The following is a 22,050-nucleotide window of genomic DNA, read 5'->3' on the forward strand; positions in this document are numbered from 1 at the left end:
CTGAGGAGCTTGGCTATTAAATGAACAGTAGGATGAACAAAATTAAGAAAATAAATTATTCTCCACACAGTAGTGCATTTGGATATGAGTTATTAATAAGCATTTTATTACAGCATTTACATTCACTGGCCAGTTTATTAGATACACCTGTACACCTTCTCATTAATGCAAATATCTAATTAGCCAATTATGTTGCAGCAACTCAGTGCATAAAAACATGCAGATATGGTCAAGAGGTTCAGTTGTTGTTCAGACCAAACATCAGGATGGGGGAAGAAATGTGATCTAAGTGACATTGGCTGTGTTATAATTGTTGGTGCCAGATGAGGTAGTTTGAGTATCTTAGAATCTGCTGATCGGCTAGGACTTTTGCACACAACAGGCTCTAGAGTTTACAAAGGATGACAAAAAAAAAGAAATAAAAATCTAGTAAGTGCAGCTCTGTGCATGAAAACACCTAGTTAATGAGAGAGATCAAAAGAAAATGATTAGACTGGTAGCTAACAGGAAGGCAAGAGCAACTCCAATAACCACACACTACAACAGTGGTGTGTAGAAGAGCATTTCTGAATGCACAACATGTCAAACCTTGAAGTGGATGGACCACAGGAGCAAAAGACCACAAACGTACACTCAGTGGCCACTTCATTAGATACAATAGAATAGCCACTGAATGTATTTCACCATCGGAAGCAGGATTTGCAGTGTATGAAAGAAATCTTTCGGAAATATATACATCATTGTTCCTTTAACCAATGAAATGAAAATCAAAACATATCTTAAAATACTAGCTAGTCTGTGGCTATCAACAAATTTACCGAGCAGTGGATCAGGTTGACACTGTGACAATATGTGGAACGTCAGGAGGAGGACGCATTGTCCCTGCTGTCCCTAACCAATAGTAAAAGGTTGCTTAGCTGTAATTGAGAGCAATCAATTAACATTTTAGGCTGCTTTACAGGAAGAATAGTTGGCTAACTCTTTGAATCGATCAGTAATTTCCAAAGTGGGAAAGGGTGCTTCGCTGTGGGAATATGGAACCATTGACATCTTCTTCAGAATTTCAGTTGTTAAGAGTGTTCTTCATTAATCCGGATATTCCTGCCTATTCCATTGAGCTATGATGACAAACGCCACCATTTCCAGCCCAATAACAACCATAATATTCAGCCTTCTAAGTTTCATGTACAAACACAACCTGATTCGTTTAAGTAATAAACACAAGGAATTCTGCAGATGCTAGAAATAGACAATAGATGCAGGAGTAGACCATTTGGACCTTCGAGCCAGCACCACCATTCAATGTGATCATAGCTGATCATCCACAATCAGTACCCCGTTCCTGCCCTCTCCCCATATCCCCTGACTCCGCTATCTTTAAGAGCTCTATCTAACTTTTTCTTGAAAGCATCCAGAGAATTGGCCTCCACTGCCTTGAGGCAGAGCATTCCATAGATCCACAACTCTCTGGGTGAAAAAGTTTTTCCGGAACTCCATTCTAAATGGCCTACCCCTTATTCTTAAACTGTGGCCTTTGGTTCTGGACTCCCCCAACATCGGGAACATGTTTCCTGCCTCTAGCGTGTCCAATCCCTTAATAATCTTGTATGTTTCAATCAGATCCCCTCTCATCTTCTAAATTCCAGTGTATACAAGCCCAGTCGCTCCAATCTTTCAACATATACAGTCCCGCCATTCCGGGAATTAACCTTGTAAACCTACGCTGCACTCCCTCAATAGCAAGAATGTCTTTCCTCAAACTTGGAGACCAAAACTGAATACAATACTCCAGGTGTGGTCTCACCAGGGCCCTGTACAACTGCAGAAGGACCTTTTTGATCCTATACTCAACTCCCCTTGTGATGAAGGCCAACATGCCATTAGCTTTCTTCACTTCCTGCTGTACCTGCATGCTTACTTTCAGTGACTGATGAACAAGGAGACCTAGATCTCGTTGTACTTCCCCTTTTCCTAACTTGACACTATTCAGATAGTAATCTGCTTCCTGTTCTTGCCAGTGGATAACCTCACATTTATCTACATTAAACTGCATCTGCCATGCATCTGCCACTCACCCAACCTGTCCAAGTCATCCTGCATTCTCCTAACATCCTCCAGATATTTCACACTGCCACCCAGCTTTGTGCCATCTGCAAATTTGCTAATGTTACTTTTAATCCCTTCATCTAAATCATTAATGTATATTGTAAATAGCTGCGGTCCCAGCACCGAGCCTTGCGGTACCCCACTGGTCACTGCCTGCCATTCCGAAAAGGACCCGTTAATCTTTGTTTCCTGTCTGCCAACTAAATTTTCTATCCATGTTAGTACCCTACCCCCAACACCATGTGCTCTAATTTTTCCCACTAGTCTCCTATGTGGGACCTTATCAAAGGCTTTCTGAAAGTCCAGGTACATTACATTCACTGGCTCTCCCCTATCCATTTTCATAGTTACATCCTCAAAAAAATTCCAGAAAATTAGTCAAGCATAAATCATAAATTCATAAATCCATGCTGACCAGGACCGATCCTGTTACTGCTATCCAAATGTGCCACTATTTCATCTTTTATAATTGACTCCAACATCTTCCCCACCTCTGATGTCAGGCTAACTGATATATAATTCCCTGTTTTCTCTCTCCCACCTTTCTTAAAAAGTGGGATAACATTAGCGCTCCTCCAATCCTCAGGAACTGATCCTGAATCTACAGAACATTGGAAAATGATTACCAATACATCCACGATTTTTAGAGTCACCTTCTTAAGTACCCTGGGATGCAGACCGTCAGGCCCTGGGTATTTATCAGCCTTCAGTCCCATCAGTCTACCCAACACCATTTTCTGCTTAATGTGAATTTCCTTCAGTTCCTCCGTTACCCTAGGTCCTCTGGCCACTATTACATCTGGGAGATTGTCTGTGTCTTACCTAGTGAAGACAGATCCAAAGTACCTGTTCAATTCGTCTGCAATTTCCTTGTTCCCCATAATAAATTCACCCTTCTGCCTTCAAGGGCCCAACTTTGGTCTTAACTAATTTTTTCCTCTTCACATACCTAAAGAAGTTTTTACTATCCTTTATATTCTTGGCTAGCTTACCTTCGTACCTCATCATTTCTCCCTGTATTGCCTTTTTTAGTAATCTTCTGTTGCTCTTTAAAAGTTTCCCAATCCTCTGGCTTCCCATCTCATGTTTGCTATGTTATACTTCTCTTTTATTTTTATACTGTCCTTGACTTTCCTTGTCAGCCACTGTCACCCCCTACTCCCCTTAGAATCTTTCTTCCTCTTTGGAATGAACTGATCCTGCACCTTCTCTATTATTCCCAGAAATACCTGCCATTGATGTTCCACTGTCATCGCTGCTAGGGTATCCTTCCAGTCAACTTTGGCTAGTTCCTCCCTCATGGCTCCATAGTCCCCTTTGTTCAAACTGACACTTCCAATTTTCCCTTCTTCCTCTCAAGTTATAGATTAAACCTTATCATATTATGGTCACTACCTCCTAATGGCTCCTTTACCTCGAGGTCCCTGATCAAATCCAGTTCATTGCACAACACTAGATCTAGAATTGCCTTCTCCCTGGTAGGCTCCAGTACAAACTGTGCTAAGAATCCATCTCGGAGGCACTCCACAAACTCCCTTTCTTGGGAGTCCAGTACCAACCTGATTTTCCCAGTCTACCTGCATGTTGAAATCCCCCATTACAACTGTAGCATTACCTTTGCGACATGCTAATTTTAGCTCTTGATTCAACTTGTACCCTATATCCAGGCTACTATTTGGGGGCCTGTAGGTAACTTCCATTAGGGTCTTTTTGCCCTTACAATTTCTCAGTTCTATCCATACTGACCCTACATCTCCTGATTCTATGTCACCCCTTGCAAGGGACTGAATTTCATTCCTCACCAGCAGAGCCACCCCACCCCCTCTGCCCACCCGTCTATCTTTTCAATAGGACGTTTATCCTTGAATATTCATTTCCTAGCCCTGGTCCTCTTGCAGCCATGTCTCTGTTATTCCTATAACATCATACTTGCCAATTTTCAATTTCCAAAATCTTAAGTAACACACACAAAATGGTGCAGGAACTCAGTAGGTCAAATGTTGACTGTTTATTTCACCTCCATAGATGCTAGCCGACCTTCTGAGCTCCTCCAGCACTTTGTGTCTGATTTCTTCAAATTATATTTACTAGTTTCTCACAATGATCTGTTTTTCTATTCTTCCTATCAAAACAAATTACCTCCCACGTCTCCATATTACACCACCTGTACTACTTCCTCCTTCATTCACTTAACTATTTTAACTTTTCTTCTGAGGCAGGAGATCAGAATCGAATCAAATGTACTATGATGGTCTTATGTGATGTGAAATCTGTTTTGCAGCAGCAGTACAGTGCAAAGACATAAAATTATGAAACATTACAAATTAAATAAATAGTGCAAAAACAGAAAGGAATGGTGCCCCATTCTGGAGGAATCTATACAATAAATCTAGGCTGATGCTCCAATACAGCACAGGAAGGTCACTGCACAAGTCAGTGATGCTGGCTTCTGGATGAGTCATTGCACCAATGTCCCTTCTGCTTTCTCAAATGGACAGAATAATCTCAGCGAAGGGCTACAGAGAAGAACAGGTATCAGGAGTCTTAACGGGAGTGTCTTTATGACTCAGTCAAATCACTTTAACAAAATATCAGGCCATTTTCACTTTTCTGTTCCATGATACCTTGTTGGTTGCTGTGTTTCCTGTATCATTGCAGCAAGCACTTTTTTTTAAAAAAAAACCTTCATTGCCTGTAAAATGTTCTAAAGCTGTGAAATGTACTACATAAAAGTCTTCATTTATTTCAAATGTTACAACACACACTATAAATTTGAAATTATTTAGTACATTTACAATGAACTGTTCTTTCTGGTCTAATGCCCACTAATGCTCAATAGCAGGGAAAAGCACTGATTAGTGGAAGTCTTTTCTAAATGGAAACAGATGTTATAAGACTCAAATATCATTTATTCATGAAACATCCTATGAATTTTCTTTCATTACTATGGTTCTATTTTCTCAAGGAGGTTTCAATTATTTCAATCATTCATTCTGAAAAAGAAAAAAAAATTGATTTATGGAACAGAATCTATTAGTGTGAAAACGAAAGAAGGAAATTGAGTTTAATTCAGAATTGCAATTTACTGGGCTCAGCAACGACTAGGCTGCTTTAGACTGCCCTCATGTGGTAACATACTCAAAGCTGTAGTTTCATTTGGACGTCAGCACTAGTACATTGTAACCACAGTAGTGTAGCGGTTAGCGTGAAGCTATCACAGCTCAGAGCATCAGACTATTAATTTCAGCGACTTCTGTAAGCAGGTTGTACATTTTCCCTGCGACCACATGGGTTTCCACCGGGTGCTCTGGTTTCTTCCCACAGTCCGTAGACAAATCAGTTGGTAGGTTATTTGGTCATTGTAAATTGTCTTATGACTAGGCTAGTGTTATGTAGGTAGGTTGCTAAGTGGTACAGTTCATTAGGACAGAAGGGCCCGTTCCTGCTGTATCTCTAAATAAAATAAATAAAATTTTTAAAATTTGGTCCCAAGTTATTATACAATGTAAAGGGGAAAAAAGGAAGCCACATTGTGAAGGGAGCTGCCCATTTAAAATGGAGCGTTCTCAGATTAACCTGTACTATCGATGCTTTTGTATAATCTTGCCTGCAATGTCATTGTCAATCATCCAATCAAAACATCAATAAGACCATAAGATATAGGAGCAGAAGTAGGCCTTTCAGCCCATCGAGTCTGCTCTGCCATTCAATCATGGGCTGATCCATTTCTTCCAGTCCTCCCCACTCCCCTGCCTTCTCCCCCTACCCTTTGATGCCCTGGCTAATCAAGAACCTATCTATCTCTACCTTAAATACACCCAGTGACTTGCTCTCCAGAGCTGCTCGTGGCAACAAATTCCACAGGTTTACCGCTTTCTGACCAAAGTAATTTCGCCCCATCTCTGTTCTAAATGGATGTCCTTCAATCCTAAAGTCATGCCCTCTTGTCTTAGACTCCCCTACCTTGGAAAATAACTTTGCCATGTCTAATCTATTCAGGCCCTTAAACATTCAGAATGTCTCTATGAGATCCCCAGTTATTCTCCAGGACTCCAGGGGACTACAGCCCAAGAGCTGCCAAACATTCCTCATATGGTAATCCTTTCATTCCTGAACCTTTTCTGAACCATCTCCAATGTCAGTATATCCTTTCTAAAATAAGGAGCCCAAAACTGCGCACAATACTCCAAGTGTGGTCTCACGAGTGCCTTATAGAGCATCAACATCACATCCCTGTTCTTATATTGTATACATCTAGAAATAAATACTAACATTGTATTCGCCTTCTTCACCACCGACTCAACCTGGAGGTTAACCTTTAGGGTATCCTGCACAAGGACCCCCAAGTCCCTTTGCATCTCTGCATTTTGAATTCTCTCCCAACCTAAATAATAGTCTGCCCGTTTATTTCTTCCACCAAAGTGCATGAGCATACTCTTTCCAACATTGTATTTCATTTGCCACTTTTTTACCCAGTCCCCTAAACTATCTAAATCTCTCTGCAGGCTCTTTGTTTCCTCAACACTACCCGCTCCTCCACCTATCTTTGTATCATTGGCAAATTTAGTCATAAATCCATTAAACCCATAGTCCAAATCATTGACATACATCGTAAAAAGCAGCGGTCCCGGCACCAACCCCTGTGGAATTCTACTGGTAACCAGCAGCACAGCCAGAATAGGATCCCTTTATTCCTACTGTCGGTTTTCTGCCAATCAGCCAATGCTCCACCCATGCTGATAACTCCCCTGTAATTCCATGGGCTCTTATCTTGCTAAGCAGCCTCATGTGTGGCACCTTGTCAAAGGCCTTCTGAAAATCCAAGTACACCACATCTGCTGCATCTCCTTTGTCTACCCTGCTTGTAATTTCCTCAAAAAATTGCAGTCAGTTAGTGAGGCAGGATTTTCCTTTCAGGAAACCATGCTGGCTTTCGCCTATCTTGTCATGTGCCTGCAGGTACTCAGTAATCTCATCCCCAACAATTGATTCCAACAACTTCCCAACCACTGATGCCAGGCTAACGGGTCTATAGCTTCCTTTCTGCTGCCTCCCACCCTTCTTAAATAGCTGAGTAACATTTGCAATTTTCCAGTCATCCAGTACAATGCCAGAATTTATTGATTCTTGAAAGATCATTGTTAATACCTCCGCAATCTCTCCAGCTGCTTCCTTCAAAACCTGAGGGTGCATTCCATCAGGAGCAGGAGATTTATCCACCCTCAGACTATTAAGCTTCCTGAGCACCTTCTCAGTCGTAATTTTCACTGCACAAACTTCACTTCCCTGACACTCTTGAATGTCCGGTATACCACAGTGAGAGTGGGAAGGGGACAGGAAGAGGGGAATCATGTTCGGAAAAAGGGGGAAGGGAGATGGGAGGGAACTGAAAGCACCAGAGAGACAATCCGTAATGCATAAACCAATAAACCAATTGTTGGGAATCAAATTACCTTGCTTGATGTCTCAGGGCTGGATGTATGGTGATGTATGGAATGTTATGTGAGGATGATGTGCAAATCAAACACTTCAGTTAGTCCTGACGAAGGGTCTCGGCCTGAAACGTCGACTGTGTTTCTTCCTATAGACGCTGCCTGGCCTGCTGCGTTCCACCAGCATGTTTGAATGTGTTGCTTGAATTTCCAGCATCTGCAGATTTCCTCATGTTTGCATTTTCAAATTAAATGGCAGAGCAGGTTTGAAGAGTCAAGTGTCTTTTGGCTGCCACAAGTTTATATGATCATACATACCATGGGTATGAAGAGATTATATCACATGTAGTAAGAGTTCATGGAGGGAAATACATTAAAGGAGTGGGAACTAGAGGAAGTCCTGGCAATGGCAAAGTTTTAGAAGTAGCCCAATGGGGTTTTTCAAGATGATAAGAAATGAGTGAATTGGTCCCAGTCTTGAGATCTGCAAAATCTCTTGCCTCTGGTATCTGTGTAGATGCTGCCTGACCTGCTGTTCCTCCAGCATTTTGTGTGTGTTATGCTGGATTTCCAGCATCTACGGAAGCTTTTGTGTCCCTCGTGTCTCCAAATGCTTTTCATTAAGTGGAAAGCAGAGCCATGCACAGTAAAGTACTGCACTGTATGTGCTTCCAAACAAGGTTTGATAGGTTTAGTATAACTTCCCTGCTTTTCAAATATATCTGGTGTCTGTGTTCCATACATTAAATAGAATTATTATTGACTGATGTCACTGTTTTAAATCTTAGTGGACAAATTCAGATACTTACTTTCTAAGAGTATGAGCATTTTTATTATTTTGATCAATTTGAAATCATCCACTGATACACTACTCAAGAGGGTAAATGTACACAGAGCAAAAGAACAAAGATGTTGGTCTGAATTTGTTCCCATAATCACTTCTAAGAATTAAACGTTAGTTAAAGCATGCATTGCTATCTTCCATGTGCTTTAGAACTCACCAATAGCTATTGAATAGTCTTGATTAACTTGCCTACCTTAGCATCCTTCAGCTTATCCCAGTTAGGTGTAATGAAGTACCAGATCCCATCTCCAGCTCCAGGCAGAGTAATCCCACGGACCAGGAGGATGACAAGGACAACATAAGGGAAGGTGGCTGTGAAGTAGACAACCTGTAGATAGAAGGCGGAAAACGCAATAAAAGGATTGCCAACCATTTCTTGAGAATCACAGGATCAGTAAATGAAAGAATTCCGTAACCCACCTTTCCCGATGATTTTATGCCTTTTGCCAGGGATAAGTAAACGATTACCCAGGCCAAGAAAAGAGTCATTGCCAATTCCCACCGTATCTTCCCAGGGTGTTCAATCCCCGCAGAAATTTGTAACACAAAATACCTGTCGGAAACATTAGCAATCATGAAAGTGTTGCAGAGTTTGAAAAAGAGACTCTACACTCAATGGCCTCTTTATTAAGTACGATAGTGGAATGCAGTGTGGCTTCTGCTGCCTCAGCCCATCCACTTCAAGGTTTGAAGGTTTGTACATTCAGAGATGCTTTTATGCACACTATTGTTGTAACACAATAACATTAGAGTCACTGTCACCTTCTTGTCAGCTTGAACCAATCTCCTCTGACCTCTGTCATTTCACCCACAGAATTGCCCACAATGGATTTTTTTTTGTTTGTTTTTTGTACTTCTCTGTAAATTCAAGAAGAGACTGTTGTGCGTGAAAACCCCAGGAGATCAGCAGCTTCTGGGGTTTGCAAACCACTCCATCAGGTACCAGCCATCATTCCACGGCCAAAGTCACTTAGATCACATTTCTTCCCCATTCTGATGTTTGGTCTGAACAACAACTGAGCCTCTTGATGATGTCGGCATGGTTTTATGTTTTGAGCTCCTGCCACGCAATTGGCTGATTAGATATTTGCATTAACGAGTGGGTGTACAGGTGTACCTAATGAAGTGGCCACTGAGCGTATCTACCTATGTTCACTGTTGGTAAGAGGGGCAAATGGGAGAATACAAGTCATTTGTATTTTGCTTCACACCCATTTGTTTTCATTTATATTGAATGGAAAATAAAACAATGAAGTAATCAAATAAGTTGCCGACTGTCACCATCTCCATCTTCAAAGAGGCCCTTCTCCAGAGGGATCGCTCCCCCCATGATTCCCTTGTCCATTCATTCCTTCCCACTAATCTCCCTCTGACTTTTACCCTAAGTGCTACACCTGCTTCCTCACCTCCTTTCAGGGCCCCAAATGGTCCTACCAGGTGAGGCAAAATTTCATCTGCAAATCTGCTGGGGTTGTCTGTTGTGTCCAGTGCTCCTTATGTGGCCTTCACTACGTTGGTGAGACTCATCATAAATTCGGGGACTGGTTCGCCGAGCAAATCGACACCATCTGCCACAATGATTCCCATTCCCAAACCAGCATGTTGATCCTTTGCTTCTTCTTGTACCAAGAAGAGGCTACCCTCAGGGTGCAGGAACAATACCTTATATTCCATCTGGGTACCCTCCAACCTGATGGTGTGAATATCAATTTCTTCTTTGGGTGCTGCCCCCACCCCCCTCTTTACCTCTATTTCCCACTCTGACTTTTTGCTTCTTCTCACCTACCTATTACTTCCCCCTGGATCCTCTCCTTCTTTCTTTTCTTTCTATCACCAATTCTCCTCTCCTGTCAGATTCTTTCTTCTCCAGCCTCAGTCAGACCTTTCCCACCCTCCTGGTTCACTCATCACTTTCCAGCTCACCTCTTTCCCCTCCCCTACTTTTTAATTCAGGCATCCCTCTTGGTCCTGAAGAAGGATCTTGGCGAGAAGCATCAACGATTTATTCTTCTCTATAGATGCTGCCTGAGCTAATGAGTTCCTCCAGCAATTTTGTTGCTTTAGACTTCCAACATCCACAGATTTTCTCGTGTTTGCAACTACCACCCACTTTGCAAGATCATGCAAAGTCAGGATCAATTCTCTAGAATTTTTACTTTGCCGATAGAGTTAAGATTTGATTGTGTTACTTTACGGCTTTAAATATAACCGCTTAGTTTTCTGAATATACTGGTCTGCATTGATTTAAAGTAATTACACATATAATTGAATAATTGAGAATCAATTTGCTACCAGGGTGTTCACAGGTTATGAGCTCAGTGTGGAAATCAAATCCTTTTAAGATTTTCATTATTGCTTTCATAATTTGTTATGAGAAGCTCTGTAGTTGCAAACAAGTTCACCATGCTGTCATTATTTGTGGAGGAATGTTGCATTTCCAACAATTTAGACTTTTTGAGAAGAGAGAAAAAGCATTTGAGATTGATGAAAGCTTATTTGCAGACTCAAGAGATTTGGAGCAATACCTACAAAATGCTGCAGGAACTCAGCAGGTCAGGCAGCATCTCTGGAGGGAATTAAATAGTCTAACAATCGAACAACACCTCATTTTCTGACTTGGGCTTGAACCTGACAGCATACAGTACAGTTTCTCTAACTTCTAGTAAACACACCCCTCTGTTCCCCACCCCCACATACACTTCTGATTTCCTTTATTCCTCTGGCCCCTTCACTCCTTCTCTTTCCCCTTCATGACCTCATGACCTTCCTCCCTCTTGTACTCTTTATCCTGTGGCCTACTGTCCTCTCCTTTTATGCTTGTTTCTCGTGAGACCACGGATTTGCGCCTTGGAAGGTTTCCAGGGCGTAGGCCTGGGCATGATTGCCCAAGCTGCAAGCCTTCCCCTCTCCACACCACCAATGTTGTCCAAGGGAAGGGCACTAGGACCCAAGCAGCTTGGCACTGGTGTCCTCGAAGAGCAATGTGTTGTTAAGTGCCTCACTCAAGGACACAATGCACTGCCTCAGCTGAGACTCGAACCAGTGACGTTCAGATCACTAGACCAATGCCCTATCCACTAGGCCACGTGCCAACACTATCCTCTACTATGAGGTTCTATTTGGGTCAGCCCTTTGCCTCTTCCACCCTCTCGCACTATTCCCGATTCAATTCCCTCTCTCACCTGGATCCATCTATCACCTACCAGCTTGTGCTCCTCCCTCTCATCCACTCCATACTCTTTTATTCTGCCTTTGTCCTCTTTCTTTCAAATCCTGATGAAGGCTCTTAGCCCGAAACGTCGAGCGTTCATTTTCCTCCGTAGATCCCACTTGCCATGCTAAGTTCTTCCATCATTTTGTGTGTATGTTTTCCATTTTGCTGTTTACTCTTCACTGTTCATTTTTTTCCCATTAAGTTCTTGTGCTACACCTCATTCTTATAGCAGCATATTCTCAAATTTCTGGACTATATAGACTTGTGGTAGTGACTTAAGTGAAAAGTCCTTCGGTTTTCCTCTCTCATGGTCTTGCCTTCATCTATTAATCCTGATTATATTTTGTAATTTCAATGCTAACAACCCTTTCTGAATTAAATTTCTCACTTACTTGAAGTATTCTTCACTCCCACTGACAAAGGTTTTGTTTATGGGTCTGCTGTAGTTCACCATGGTGAGGTTGGGAAAAGCAGAAATGCAAAATGATGTATTTTTAATCTGCACACTGTTGGTATCTTCAATCATGCAAGAATCTGTTGGAACAAGAAAATCTTATTAATACATCGTTATTTTTACTTCTGCTACTGAGTCTCTGAACTATTGACAAACATTTGATTTATTCTCTCAAGCCTTCAATGTCACGATAGTGAAGGCACAAAATACTTGTAATAATTTACTACTTAAAGAACTTCCTTTACCTCAGGACACTGAAAAATAATTTATTATACCTGCTCATTTCGGGGATCTTCTGTGAACTTTCTTGCACCTGCGATTTTGCAAAGGAGAATTGGCTCATCCCCTTTTCCCATTAAACATCCCAGAGTTTAAAAGATCAAGAATACTGAATGGAATAAATAAATCCAACAGATCATGTAAACATCCCAAAGTATCTGCAAGTTAGGTGTTCTTACACTGGATATTATTCTGGGTATCTTCTTGAATACCTTGGTATTCAAGGTCCATGGGTTGGAAACTCACTGAATGAAATTGTTTATTCTCCTATTTCTGCCTTCATTGTGATGTGCTGGATGTTCACATCAAGGAAGAGCTTGGGATTATAATGCTTTCTAAACAAACAAATTTACCATTTCTGATACTAATTGCATCGTGCTGTTAATATTATCCACACTGTCCACTGTTTTAACAGTCTTGATCATTGAGAGTATGCCCCTAAATGCTCTCAGTTATATTATCATGCAAACATATTAATTGCCCTACATACACTTTTCCAACTTTAAATTCCTATCCAAGGGAAAGTTTTGGAAGTTAGCTGGAGCACCACTTTTTCAAAGCCATAGTTAGAAGAAAGAAAGATTTTTTTCTTTGTTCACATTTCTCCCATCTAAATCTTGATACCAATTAAACAATTAGGCTTATATGCCTCATTGCCATGCACGTAGGTTTCTTCAAATAACACGTTCCAAGGAATATTGCAGAAGGCTTCCTCTTACATTACAATACTCAGCGTGGATTGGGCCTAAGAAAATGTTAATCCGGCAAGAGGGATAAATCTGAAGTAACTACAGATTAGTCAATTTATTGGTTCTTTTATGGCTCTTTGGATGGGAGGCTGGTGTTCACACTTGACAATGAGCAAGCCCAGCCTACATCAACATATTGGCGGCTAGAGTAATTGGAAACCCTCTTACCTAAATTCTTCCAAAACTTACTGTATTTGAAGTTCATTAAATAAACGATGAGAAGCTCTGAGTCACGGGATGAGGGCTTTTGGAAGCATTACCTCAAGGCCACACATGTAAATATGTTCCTAGGGTTAAATACCTACCTTTAAGCTGCTCAAAAACCAGCGTTTGCTGCTGAGGTCCCAAAGAGTGGAGTCATGTTTCTGCTGGCATGCTGTGGGGAGGAAAATGGTGCCAATTTGCATTTTACTGTGGACTTTGTTGATGACTGTACTCTGCCGGAACAGTTCCTGGAATCAGCTTTTCAACCATCATCTGAAGCCTGAAGTATCAATGTATCTTCTTGTGAGGAACAGGGAAGGAAGTGGAGTAAATTGAGTTCATCCCTACTAATGTGAGGTTGGAATCCATTTAAATAGCTATGTCTGGCCCAGCAAACCAACATCTGGGTCATGCAGGTTAGTACACCATATAGAAAGGTGGTTGACCAATCAGACTAATTCACTGGTGTGCTAAACCTTATTAGTGACTCGGCATTCTTTTACATTTAGGATTATAACCTTGTAATCCAATATCCTAACAGGATGTGAGGCAGTAATAATTTGTGGTGGTTAAGAGGGTGCAAGTTTAGCCAGCTAAAGACCCGCACCATCCTGTCAACTCTTGAACTGTCCTAAACTTTACGATAGCCAATTTACGGAAGATTTTTTCAGGCTTAAATAAGAAATTGCGTCTCAAAGGATTAAAATGTCAAAGTCACAAGGAAGAAACCTGAATGGATTTTTTTTCCCAGTTTGATTTGTAAATTCTCAAATTTGGAGAGGCTTTCCATTTATGTCAACATAAATTTATGTCAACAACTAAAATGCACAATGCTGTCTACATTATGAAATGCTTAGAATATGCAATGTATTACAGTGTGTTGTACTTCATCTAATATGGTATATGGTCAAAACATTGTGTTGCGTTTCCTGAAAGGCTGTAATCACTCATGACAAAGTCCACAGCACTGTGTGCTTTGCCCCACATAGCGTACGAGCAAAGGAAGTTAACAGGGAATATGATTAAAAGGAATGAAATTATGATAAGGGTATAGATAAGGGTAGACTGCAGGCAATTTTTTAATGTATTAGAAGTTGATAAAACGAGAGGACATTGATTTAGGATAAGCGGTAAGAAATATAGAGCAGGTCTGAGGGGGGAGTTTTTTCACCCAGAGGACAGTGAGTAAAGTTCAGGATAGTTCAGGACTGGTGGAAAGAGTAGTGGAAGCAATGTCATCGAATGTCTCGGAACAATATGCTGGAAGATGAGATTAGTAGGGATGGGTGACCTCTAGTCAGTGTGGATGTGGGGAGCCAAGTGACCTTCTTCCATGTTGTATGACTCCTAACACTATGACAATGATATAAAATGATGTACCACTGGGGTTATGTATTATGTCACACAGTGATGCAGGTACATGTAACATTGTAGAATGAAATCTGTTGTAAAACCTGTAAGGTTGAATGATGCATACGTACCATATACAATGATAGTGTAGAATAGACTTTGCTGTTCATTATGCAATTATTGTGCAGAAGTATATAGAATATTTTGTTAAATACATGTAATAGGATGGAGTATATCATGCAACTTTTTTGTGCACAATGTGGAGCAAATACCACATTATAGATTGTAGCAATTACCACACATCAATATCACACTGCATGTGGTTGTAAGTACCACACCTCAACATGCTTATGTATGATTTCTTATAGTGCAAATCCAGTGTGTTATACAGTACCTACCACATGATGTCACGCCACATAACCATGTGGACTGTATTATATGGAGCAACATCTACATATGATTCAACACCATGTGATATGTATTATGTCACATGATGTGGTGTACACAGTGTAGAAACATATTTACATTGTATATCACAGTGTGGTATTATGATGTATATAATGTAACACAATGTAAAACAGTGTGTTCGGTATTGTGCCACACTGTGCAGCAAATACTATGTTATGTTCTGTGCATATTTCTTTTTTCCCAAACAAAAGAAAATCTGCAGACACTGCAACTTCAAAGCAACACACACAAAATGCTGGAGGAACTCGGCAGTCCAGTCCTGATGAAGGGTCTTGGCCCAAAACGTTGTCTGTTTGCACTTTTCCTTAAATGCTGCCTGGCCTGCTGAGTTCCTCCAGCATTTTGTGTGTGTTTCTTTTACTTCACCAATTTTCTCAAATTTGAAGTAAAATCAACTGTGCATAGTAAACTCCAGCAATGTGTTGCCTGTAAGCTTAATACTTGCTTCTATATGCTTTAATAGAATTTTTTTGCCCATTTAAGCTTATATTTGGAGAGAGGAAATTGATAATAGCCTGCAATTGGATTGAAAAATAACGCTACTATATTAATTCCTCAGTTTAGATTGAGGGAAAAAATAATCTCAGGATGTTTTATAATTTGAAACTTTAAAAATATGATTCCTTTCAAAGTGCAGTGTCAGTATATGCATAATGTCTTACAATCTGTGAGGAAAAAAATTTAATCTGGATATCACTTCCACATTCCCAATAGAATGTGAAAATGATTTCCATGCTGTGTAAGTATAAAGGATGTTCACTTGAAGGTACTTTTGCTTTTCTATAACATCTTCCATGACCACGGGACATCCCAAAAGAATTTCATACATAATGTGCATTAAAATGTCATCATTGTTACAACACATGATATCTGGCAGCCATTATGCACACACAGCAAGAACCCACAAAAAAGAAACAACAATATAATCTCTATTAGTGACAAAAGTGTTGGTTCAAATGTCAGGGAGAACTCGCAAGCTTTTCTTTGGGAGTCCATCTATCTGAGAGGGTAGATGGATCCCATGGTAGACACAGCAGCATTCTCTCAGCAATGGGAAATGTCAGGCTTGATTTTGTGCTCGTCTTTGGAATGAGATTTCAATCAACAGTATATCCATGAGCCACAACTATCAAGTCTTGTATTAATAGCATTAAATTGTGGTGCAGCCTTTCTCAAATCAGAAGTGTAATCATGAAAAAAGGGATTTTGTGCAATTGAATGTGTTAGTATGTAAAAAGACAAGGCAGAGCGTGATACATGCATTGAACATATATGTATTATACAAAGCATTGCATTTCTTTATAATCAAATATGCTTTAAAATCAATACCAAAGGCATTATGCATTACCTTTGAACTTCAAGCATGTTTTGGAGATGGGTGAAAAACTTGGAATGCATTACTGTCTGCTGTTATCTCCCAGCTGTTATCTTTAACCCACATTAGATTTATATTACACTGTGATTTTCCAAAGTTAGCAGCCTTCATTTTCCTACGGTTTAAGATTTTGTTTCTGTGAATAGATTAATGAGATGCATCATTAAGATTTCAGTAAGGCTAGGACAAACTACAGGAACTCTAAATGAAGTCTTTTATGGAACATGTATGTAATTAATTACAGTGACATCCAGTTCAAGAGCAAATGTTCTCCAATCAGTTTGGCATAGGTCAGCTGGAGGGTCAATTTTCCAGGATTGTTCTCAAACAATGCACTTTAATTCAATTTTATAAAGTCACGCCCTGCTGAATCAGTGGAAAAATTCCACCTCTCATTTCTGCTATTTCCAGCTTTCAGCAAAATTGTATCATATTCGGGTCAGAATTTGTGCTACAGATCCAAAATCAAGAGGAGATGAGCTTACATAAAGTAGCTTCACTTCAAATCTCACAGCCCTGCAGCAATAGAAGATACTCATCTTGACTGGATTCAAATTCACATCCCAAAGGTGAAGCAATTTTATTCTAACTTACTTTATCTAAAGAAGCACTTAGAATTCATTCACTTTCGTAACCAAAATATAACTTTGACAGAGTGTTAAATCTGTGACCCACACTTCCTCCGAGCACTGCTTCCCTGCTGGGAGTATGTGAATTTACCCCAAGAATGGATGACAACTTTGACATGGAAGTTTTGTGGAAATCATTACTGCAAAGACTGATGTAATGTCTATTTTCTACATTGCTGACACTTTGGCAATCAAGTGCACTAACCCCAACACAAGCTACAATTCTAAACATGCCAAAAGCACAGATTGTTATAGAATGGAGACAGAGGCAGGGTAATTCAGTGTCCGAATGTTGCCGTAAACCAGAAAAATAATGTTTATACATTTGTTTAATAATATGTAAGCTAAGTTTACATATCTTATAATCTTCTTTATAATGCAAATTGCAGTTTAGACTTGTTGGTTTTGATTAGTCAGGGTGTCAAAGGTCACAGAATGAATGGGCAGGAGATTGGGATTGAGAGAGATAATAAATCAGCTATGATAGAATGGCTGAGCAAAGTCGGATGGGCTAAATGGCCGAATTCTGCACCTATGTCTTATGGTTGTTCTTAATATAACTATATAATTTAAATCATTTATACTGTTCAATGGCATCGTGGCTCTAGGGTTGTTATGAACTAATGTACAGTATAGTAGGTTAAATGTAAGTACAAACCTTTGTACTTCGCACTGAATTCTTATCTGAAACTCAAAGCTTTTTTCAAATTAAAGTTGCTTGAATCCTAGGCTGCTTGGTTATCCACCAACGTTCAGGTGGAAACTAATTTGGTTTTCTGGAATCTCATTGAACTTATTTGCTTAATTGTATCTTCAGAGACATTAGATGTTGGTCCAATGATACTAGAACCTTAATGGTACATCTCAGTTATATGGTAAATACCCTGGAGATGTTTCAACAGATGTAGATTTTCAACAAAAGGTCTGATTTTATGCTAAAGATTTCTATTTGCTTATGGCCTTATGGGAAAACACATGTGCATAAACTTACTGGTCTATAGCTAGAAACAACGAGGAGGAAAAATTAATCCAACCCTGCTCCTAATCACTGTGCAGGACATTGTGAGAAGATTTGACAGAAATGAAATGTCTCTCTTTGGTGAGAGACAGTTTCACAGTACCTTTGGGTCATTGTGACTAGAACAAGACTTATTGTTGTTTTATGAAAAAAAAATCCATGATCTTAATACCAGGTTGTGATGCAGGGAACCTTAATTCAAGAAGGAAAAAAAGATAATTATACTTATAAAAATGTTTTAAAACTTTAAGTGGACTATATTCAAATGTGGACATTACATATCTGAAGTATTAATATTGAGAGGGGTTATTCTTTGGCCCTTTGCCCTCAATCTTGTGCAAACACTGCAAGACTGTATCTTTTATTGCTTACATTATAATCACATGACAATAACAATCACTGAGCACTATAGAGAAATATGAAACATTCGACATTCGAAGCATTCTTTAAAGTGATCTGGTGTGACCATGGTTTTTTGACATGTCTAGATTAAGTATCTGTCCATTTATAGCCAATAGTTCCAAAAGTGGAGCAGCCAATTTCTGACTGAAACTGAGACATAAACCATGCACCACATCTCTGTCATATGGACCAAGCCATAGAATATAAGAGCAGGGAGATAATGCTGGCACTGTAAATAAAACTAGTTAAACTACAACTGGAATAGTGCATACAGTATCCATCTCAATGTTACAGGGAAGATATGATTGTACTGGAGAGAGTACAAAAGAGGTCCGTGAAAATATCTGGAATAGCAAATCAGAACAACGAGGAAAGACTGGAAAGACTAGAGTTGCTTCCTTTGGAATAGATTGGAGACTTAATTTGTTTGTGTAAAACTTTGAGGAGTCAGGATAGGAATGAAGGACCTACTTTGCTTTCCAGAGCGATCAAAACCTGGGGAGTAGAGGTGTTGGGAATAGGGGGAGAAGTGTGGTTGTAGATTTAAAGTACCTTGTAAACGGGTGGAAACTCCAACGTGGACAGCCGCAAGCCTGGCTGCAAAAGGAGGAGGGCTAGATGTGGAGCTAGCAACCCCATCCCATAAAAAAAAACCCAGAGCTACAGAAACACCAGAAGAAGCTCTGAAGATCTCATCCCTGGGAGAGGAAAGATCTTCGCCTAGAAGATGTATGAAGATGTGTAATGAAAGCCTCATGTCCACGGAAGCTACAAAACCGATCAACCTTCTAAGAGGGCTGGCCAAAGAAGACCTGGCAACACGACCTTGAAGCTGACACCAAGAAGATGGGCAGAACGCAGGAACAACTTGCAAGACAAGCCCTGGACAGAGGACCCTGGTGAGCTGCTGTTGACAGCCTCTGCCCCAGTAGGGGTGATAGACATAAATTAGGGGAGTAAGTGGATGGAGGAGTTCATGAGGAAACTTATTTTTATCCAGAGGATGGAAAAGATCTTGAACTCACTGGCTGAAATGATGGTGGAAGCATAAACATTCTTCATGTTTAAATAGTACTTGGATCTATACAAGAGATCCTGTGGATGCTGGGAATCTGGAGTAACACACACAAAATGCTGGAATAACTCAACAGGTCAGGCTGCGTTCAGCAGCTGAAATGAACCAATCAGCAGCAGCTGATTCATTAGGTCCTGATGAAGCATCTCAGCGTGAAACATCGAATGTTTATTCTCCTCCAAAGATGCTGACTGACCTGCTAAGTTCCTCCAGCATTTTGTGTGTGTACTTGATGGCTCTTGGCCTGTTGGGCAACAGCTTGGTAGCTAGAAATGGAATTGGGCAAGTTCTTTTCTCACCAATACAGACACAGCAGGCCAAATGGCCTGACTTAGTGTGTTACGTTTTCTACAATTTAATGACCAAACCAAGTGACACAGAATGAGCAACCTCCCTTGCCTGTCATCACCAATTAAATTCTAATGTTTTCAAGATGGTACAGAGGGCAGAGCATCAGAATAGAAGGATATCCATTTAGAACAGAGATGAAGAGGAATTTTTTTAGGTGAGGATGGTGAATCTGTGGAATTGATTGCCACAGGTGGCTGTGGAGGCCAAGTCATTGAGTGTACTTAAAGAAGAATTTGATAGGTTCTTGATTAGTAAGGGTGTCAGAGGTTATGGGGGAAGGCAGAAGAATGGGATTGAGGCGTATAACAAATCGGTCATGATGGAATAGTAGAGCAGATTCGATGGACCGAATGTCCTAATTCTGTTCCTGTGTCTTATGGTCTTAAAATACTTATGTCGATATAAATTAAAATTCTTGGTATCAGATTTTGAAGTTAATTTTTGAAGGTGAATATTTTTAATGCCATTTAATACATTGCTCTCTTCAGCTGTTGTCAGGTTCAATACAAATAGAAGAGTGTCAAGGGAAAGTGGAGAAGATTAGAACACATTATGTAGTTTAGGTTTATTAGGACTAGGAATGGCCTTCCAGAATAATAGCAGAATTATAAACTACAACAGCTTCCAGAAGTGATTTGAATCACTATTTGGAATGAAAACTGCTCAGAAAACTATGGGCAAGGTCAGTTCAGCGGACAACTCTCTCAAGTAACTAATAAGGAGTAGATGCCAAATAATACCCGGTTCGACCCCCACCACTGCCTATAAGGAGTCTATACGTTCTCCCCATGACAATGTTTGTTTCCTCTGGTGCTCCAATTTCCTCCCACAGTCTAAAGACATAGGGGTGTGTAGGTTAATCGGTCACGTGCGTGTAATTGGGCAATATGGGCCAGAAGCACCTGTTACCATACTGCATCTCTGAAAAATCTATCTCCATGCTATAAAATTCTATGATTCTGCAAAGCTACAGTCTAACATCTCATCATTTATATAATTAGTAAATAATTAATGAACACCCAATGATTCACTCATAAGTTACATCATCTGATGGTCACTGTAATAAATTGATTAAATTGAACCTCTTATTAGGTTACATGGACCTACTCAAATGAAGGCAACTATGTATTAAAATGACACTCTATCCAAATTACCATAACAGCAGAAGTAAAATGACTAGCAGTAACCTCTTTCCCAATTCCCACTAGCCAACAAAAATGGATGAAGGTTAAAAATGAATAAAAGCAAATAAGGCTCGTGATGTTGGAAGATGCTGTGATCCCTGCTGGAATTTGAGAGGATTGGTTGTCGTTTTAAGGCAAGTTATGTTCACAAGTATCCACGTCGACCCCTGTAAAACTAGTGCGTGTCTTGCAATATGTTAAAACCTCCTCCAAATGGGTCGGAAGATTGGATCTGTCCAAAGAATAGGTTCTGCAGTGGTTACCCAATAGCAGCTTGTTCTTGTCTCTACAATTTTCAGTGTTCCAACTGTTTTCACAAGATGCCCAGGGAAGTACAGGTATACATGAGGCAAAAAGGTAGAAAAGGGTGTAACATATTATGATGTTGTAGTAGACTGCAATCAGAACCGAGATGATCAACATAGCGATTCCACATCCTGCAGACAGAATGAAAAACAAAACAATGAGTCGTGCTTATTTTTAGACAAAAGAACTTGATATCAGAAAGTGACTTTGGATGTGAATATTTACCTTGCAAAGCAGGAATAGCTTTCCACACAGATATTGGTCCCTGACTGGCAAATTGGCCAAGTGCTGTTTCAAGGAGGAAAATGGGGACTCCAGCAAATGCCAGCATCATCAGGTATGGGATCAAAAATGCACCTGAAGGGAAAATCAGTGAAGAAAGGCAAGATTCAATATTTATTGATCTAATTAAAGAAATTAAGATGACTTCAAATAGAGTTTGAATGATTTAAGGCACAACTTATATTTAGTTTACAGTTATAAAATTCAGAAGTTAATTAGAAATCCCAAGCTGATGTCAGTACAAAATAAGTGTGCAAGAGAAACAATCTGTGTCAGGCAGATATTATATACAGTGTGTAATGCTAAGGCCGGACAGCAGGGGGTGCCA

At 40.1% G+C, this 22,050-nt stretch overlaps 1 protein-coding gene across 2 annotated transcripts in view; it reads right to left on the minus strand.

Annotated features, from left to right (window-relative positions):
• slc6a5 (solute carrier family 6 member 5) overlaps positions 1-22,050 on the minus strand; it is a 64,170-nt gene that overhangs the window by 23,053 nt on the left and 19,067 nt on the right. For both annotated transcript variants that reach the window (XM_059973974.1, XM_059973975.1), the window contains exons 3-7: positions 21,666-21,797; positions 21,398-21,571; positions 11,989-12,130; positions 8,803-8,935; positions 8,576-8,710 (exon numbers count right to left, since the gene is read on the minus strand). In XM_059973974.1, the coding sequence (XP_059829957.1) occupies positions 8,576-8,710; positions 8,803-8,935; positions 11,989-12,130; positions 21,398-21,571; positions 21,666-21,797 (716 nt within the window). The remainder of the gene's footprint in view (positions 1-8,575; positions 8,711-8,802; positions 8,936-11,988; positions 12,131-21,397; positions 21,572-21,665; positions 21,798-22,050) is intronic.

This window comes from Hypanus sabinus, chromosome 7 (genome assembly GCF_030144855.1).
Source record: "Hypanus sabinus isolate sHypSab1 chromosome 7, sHypSab1.hap1, whole genome shotgun sequence".
In the NCBI taxonomy this organism is placed as follows: Eukaryota; Metazoa; Chordata; class Chondrichthyes; order Myliobatiformes; family Dasyatidae; genus Hypanus; species Hypanus sabinus.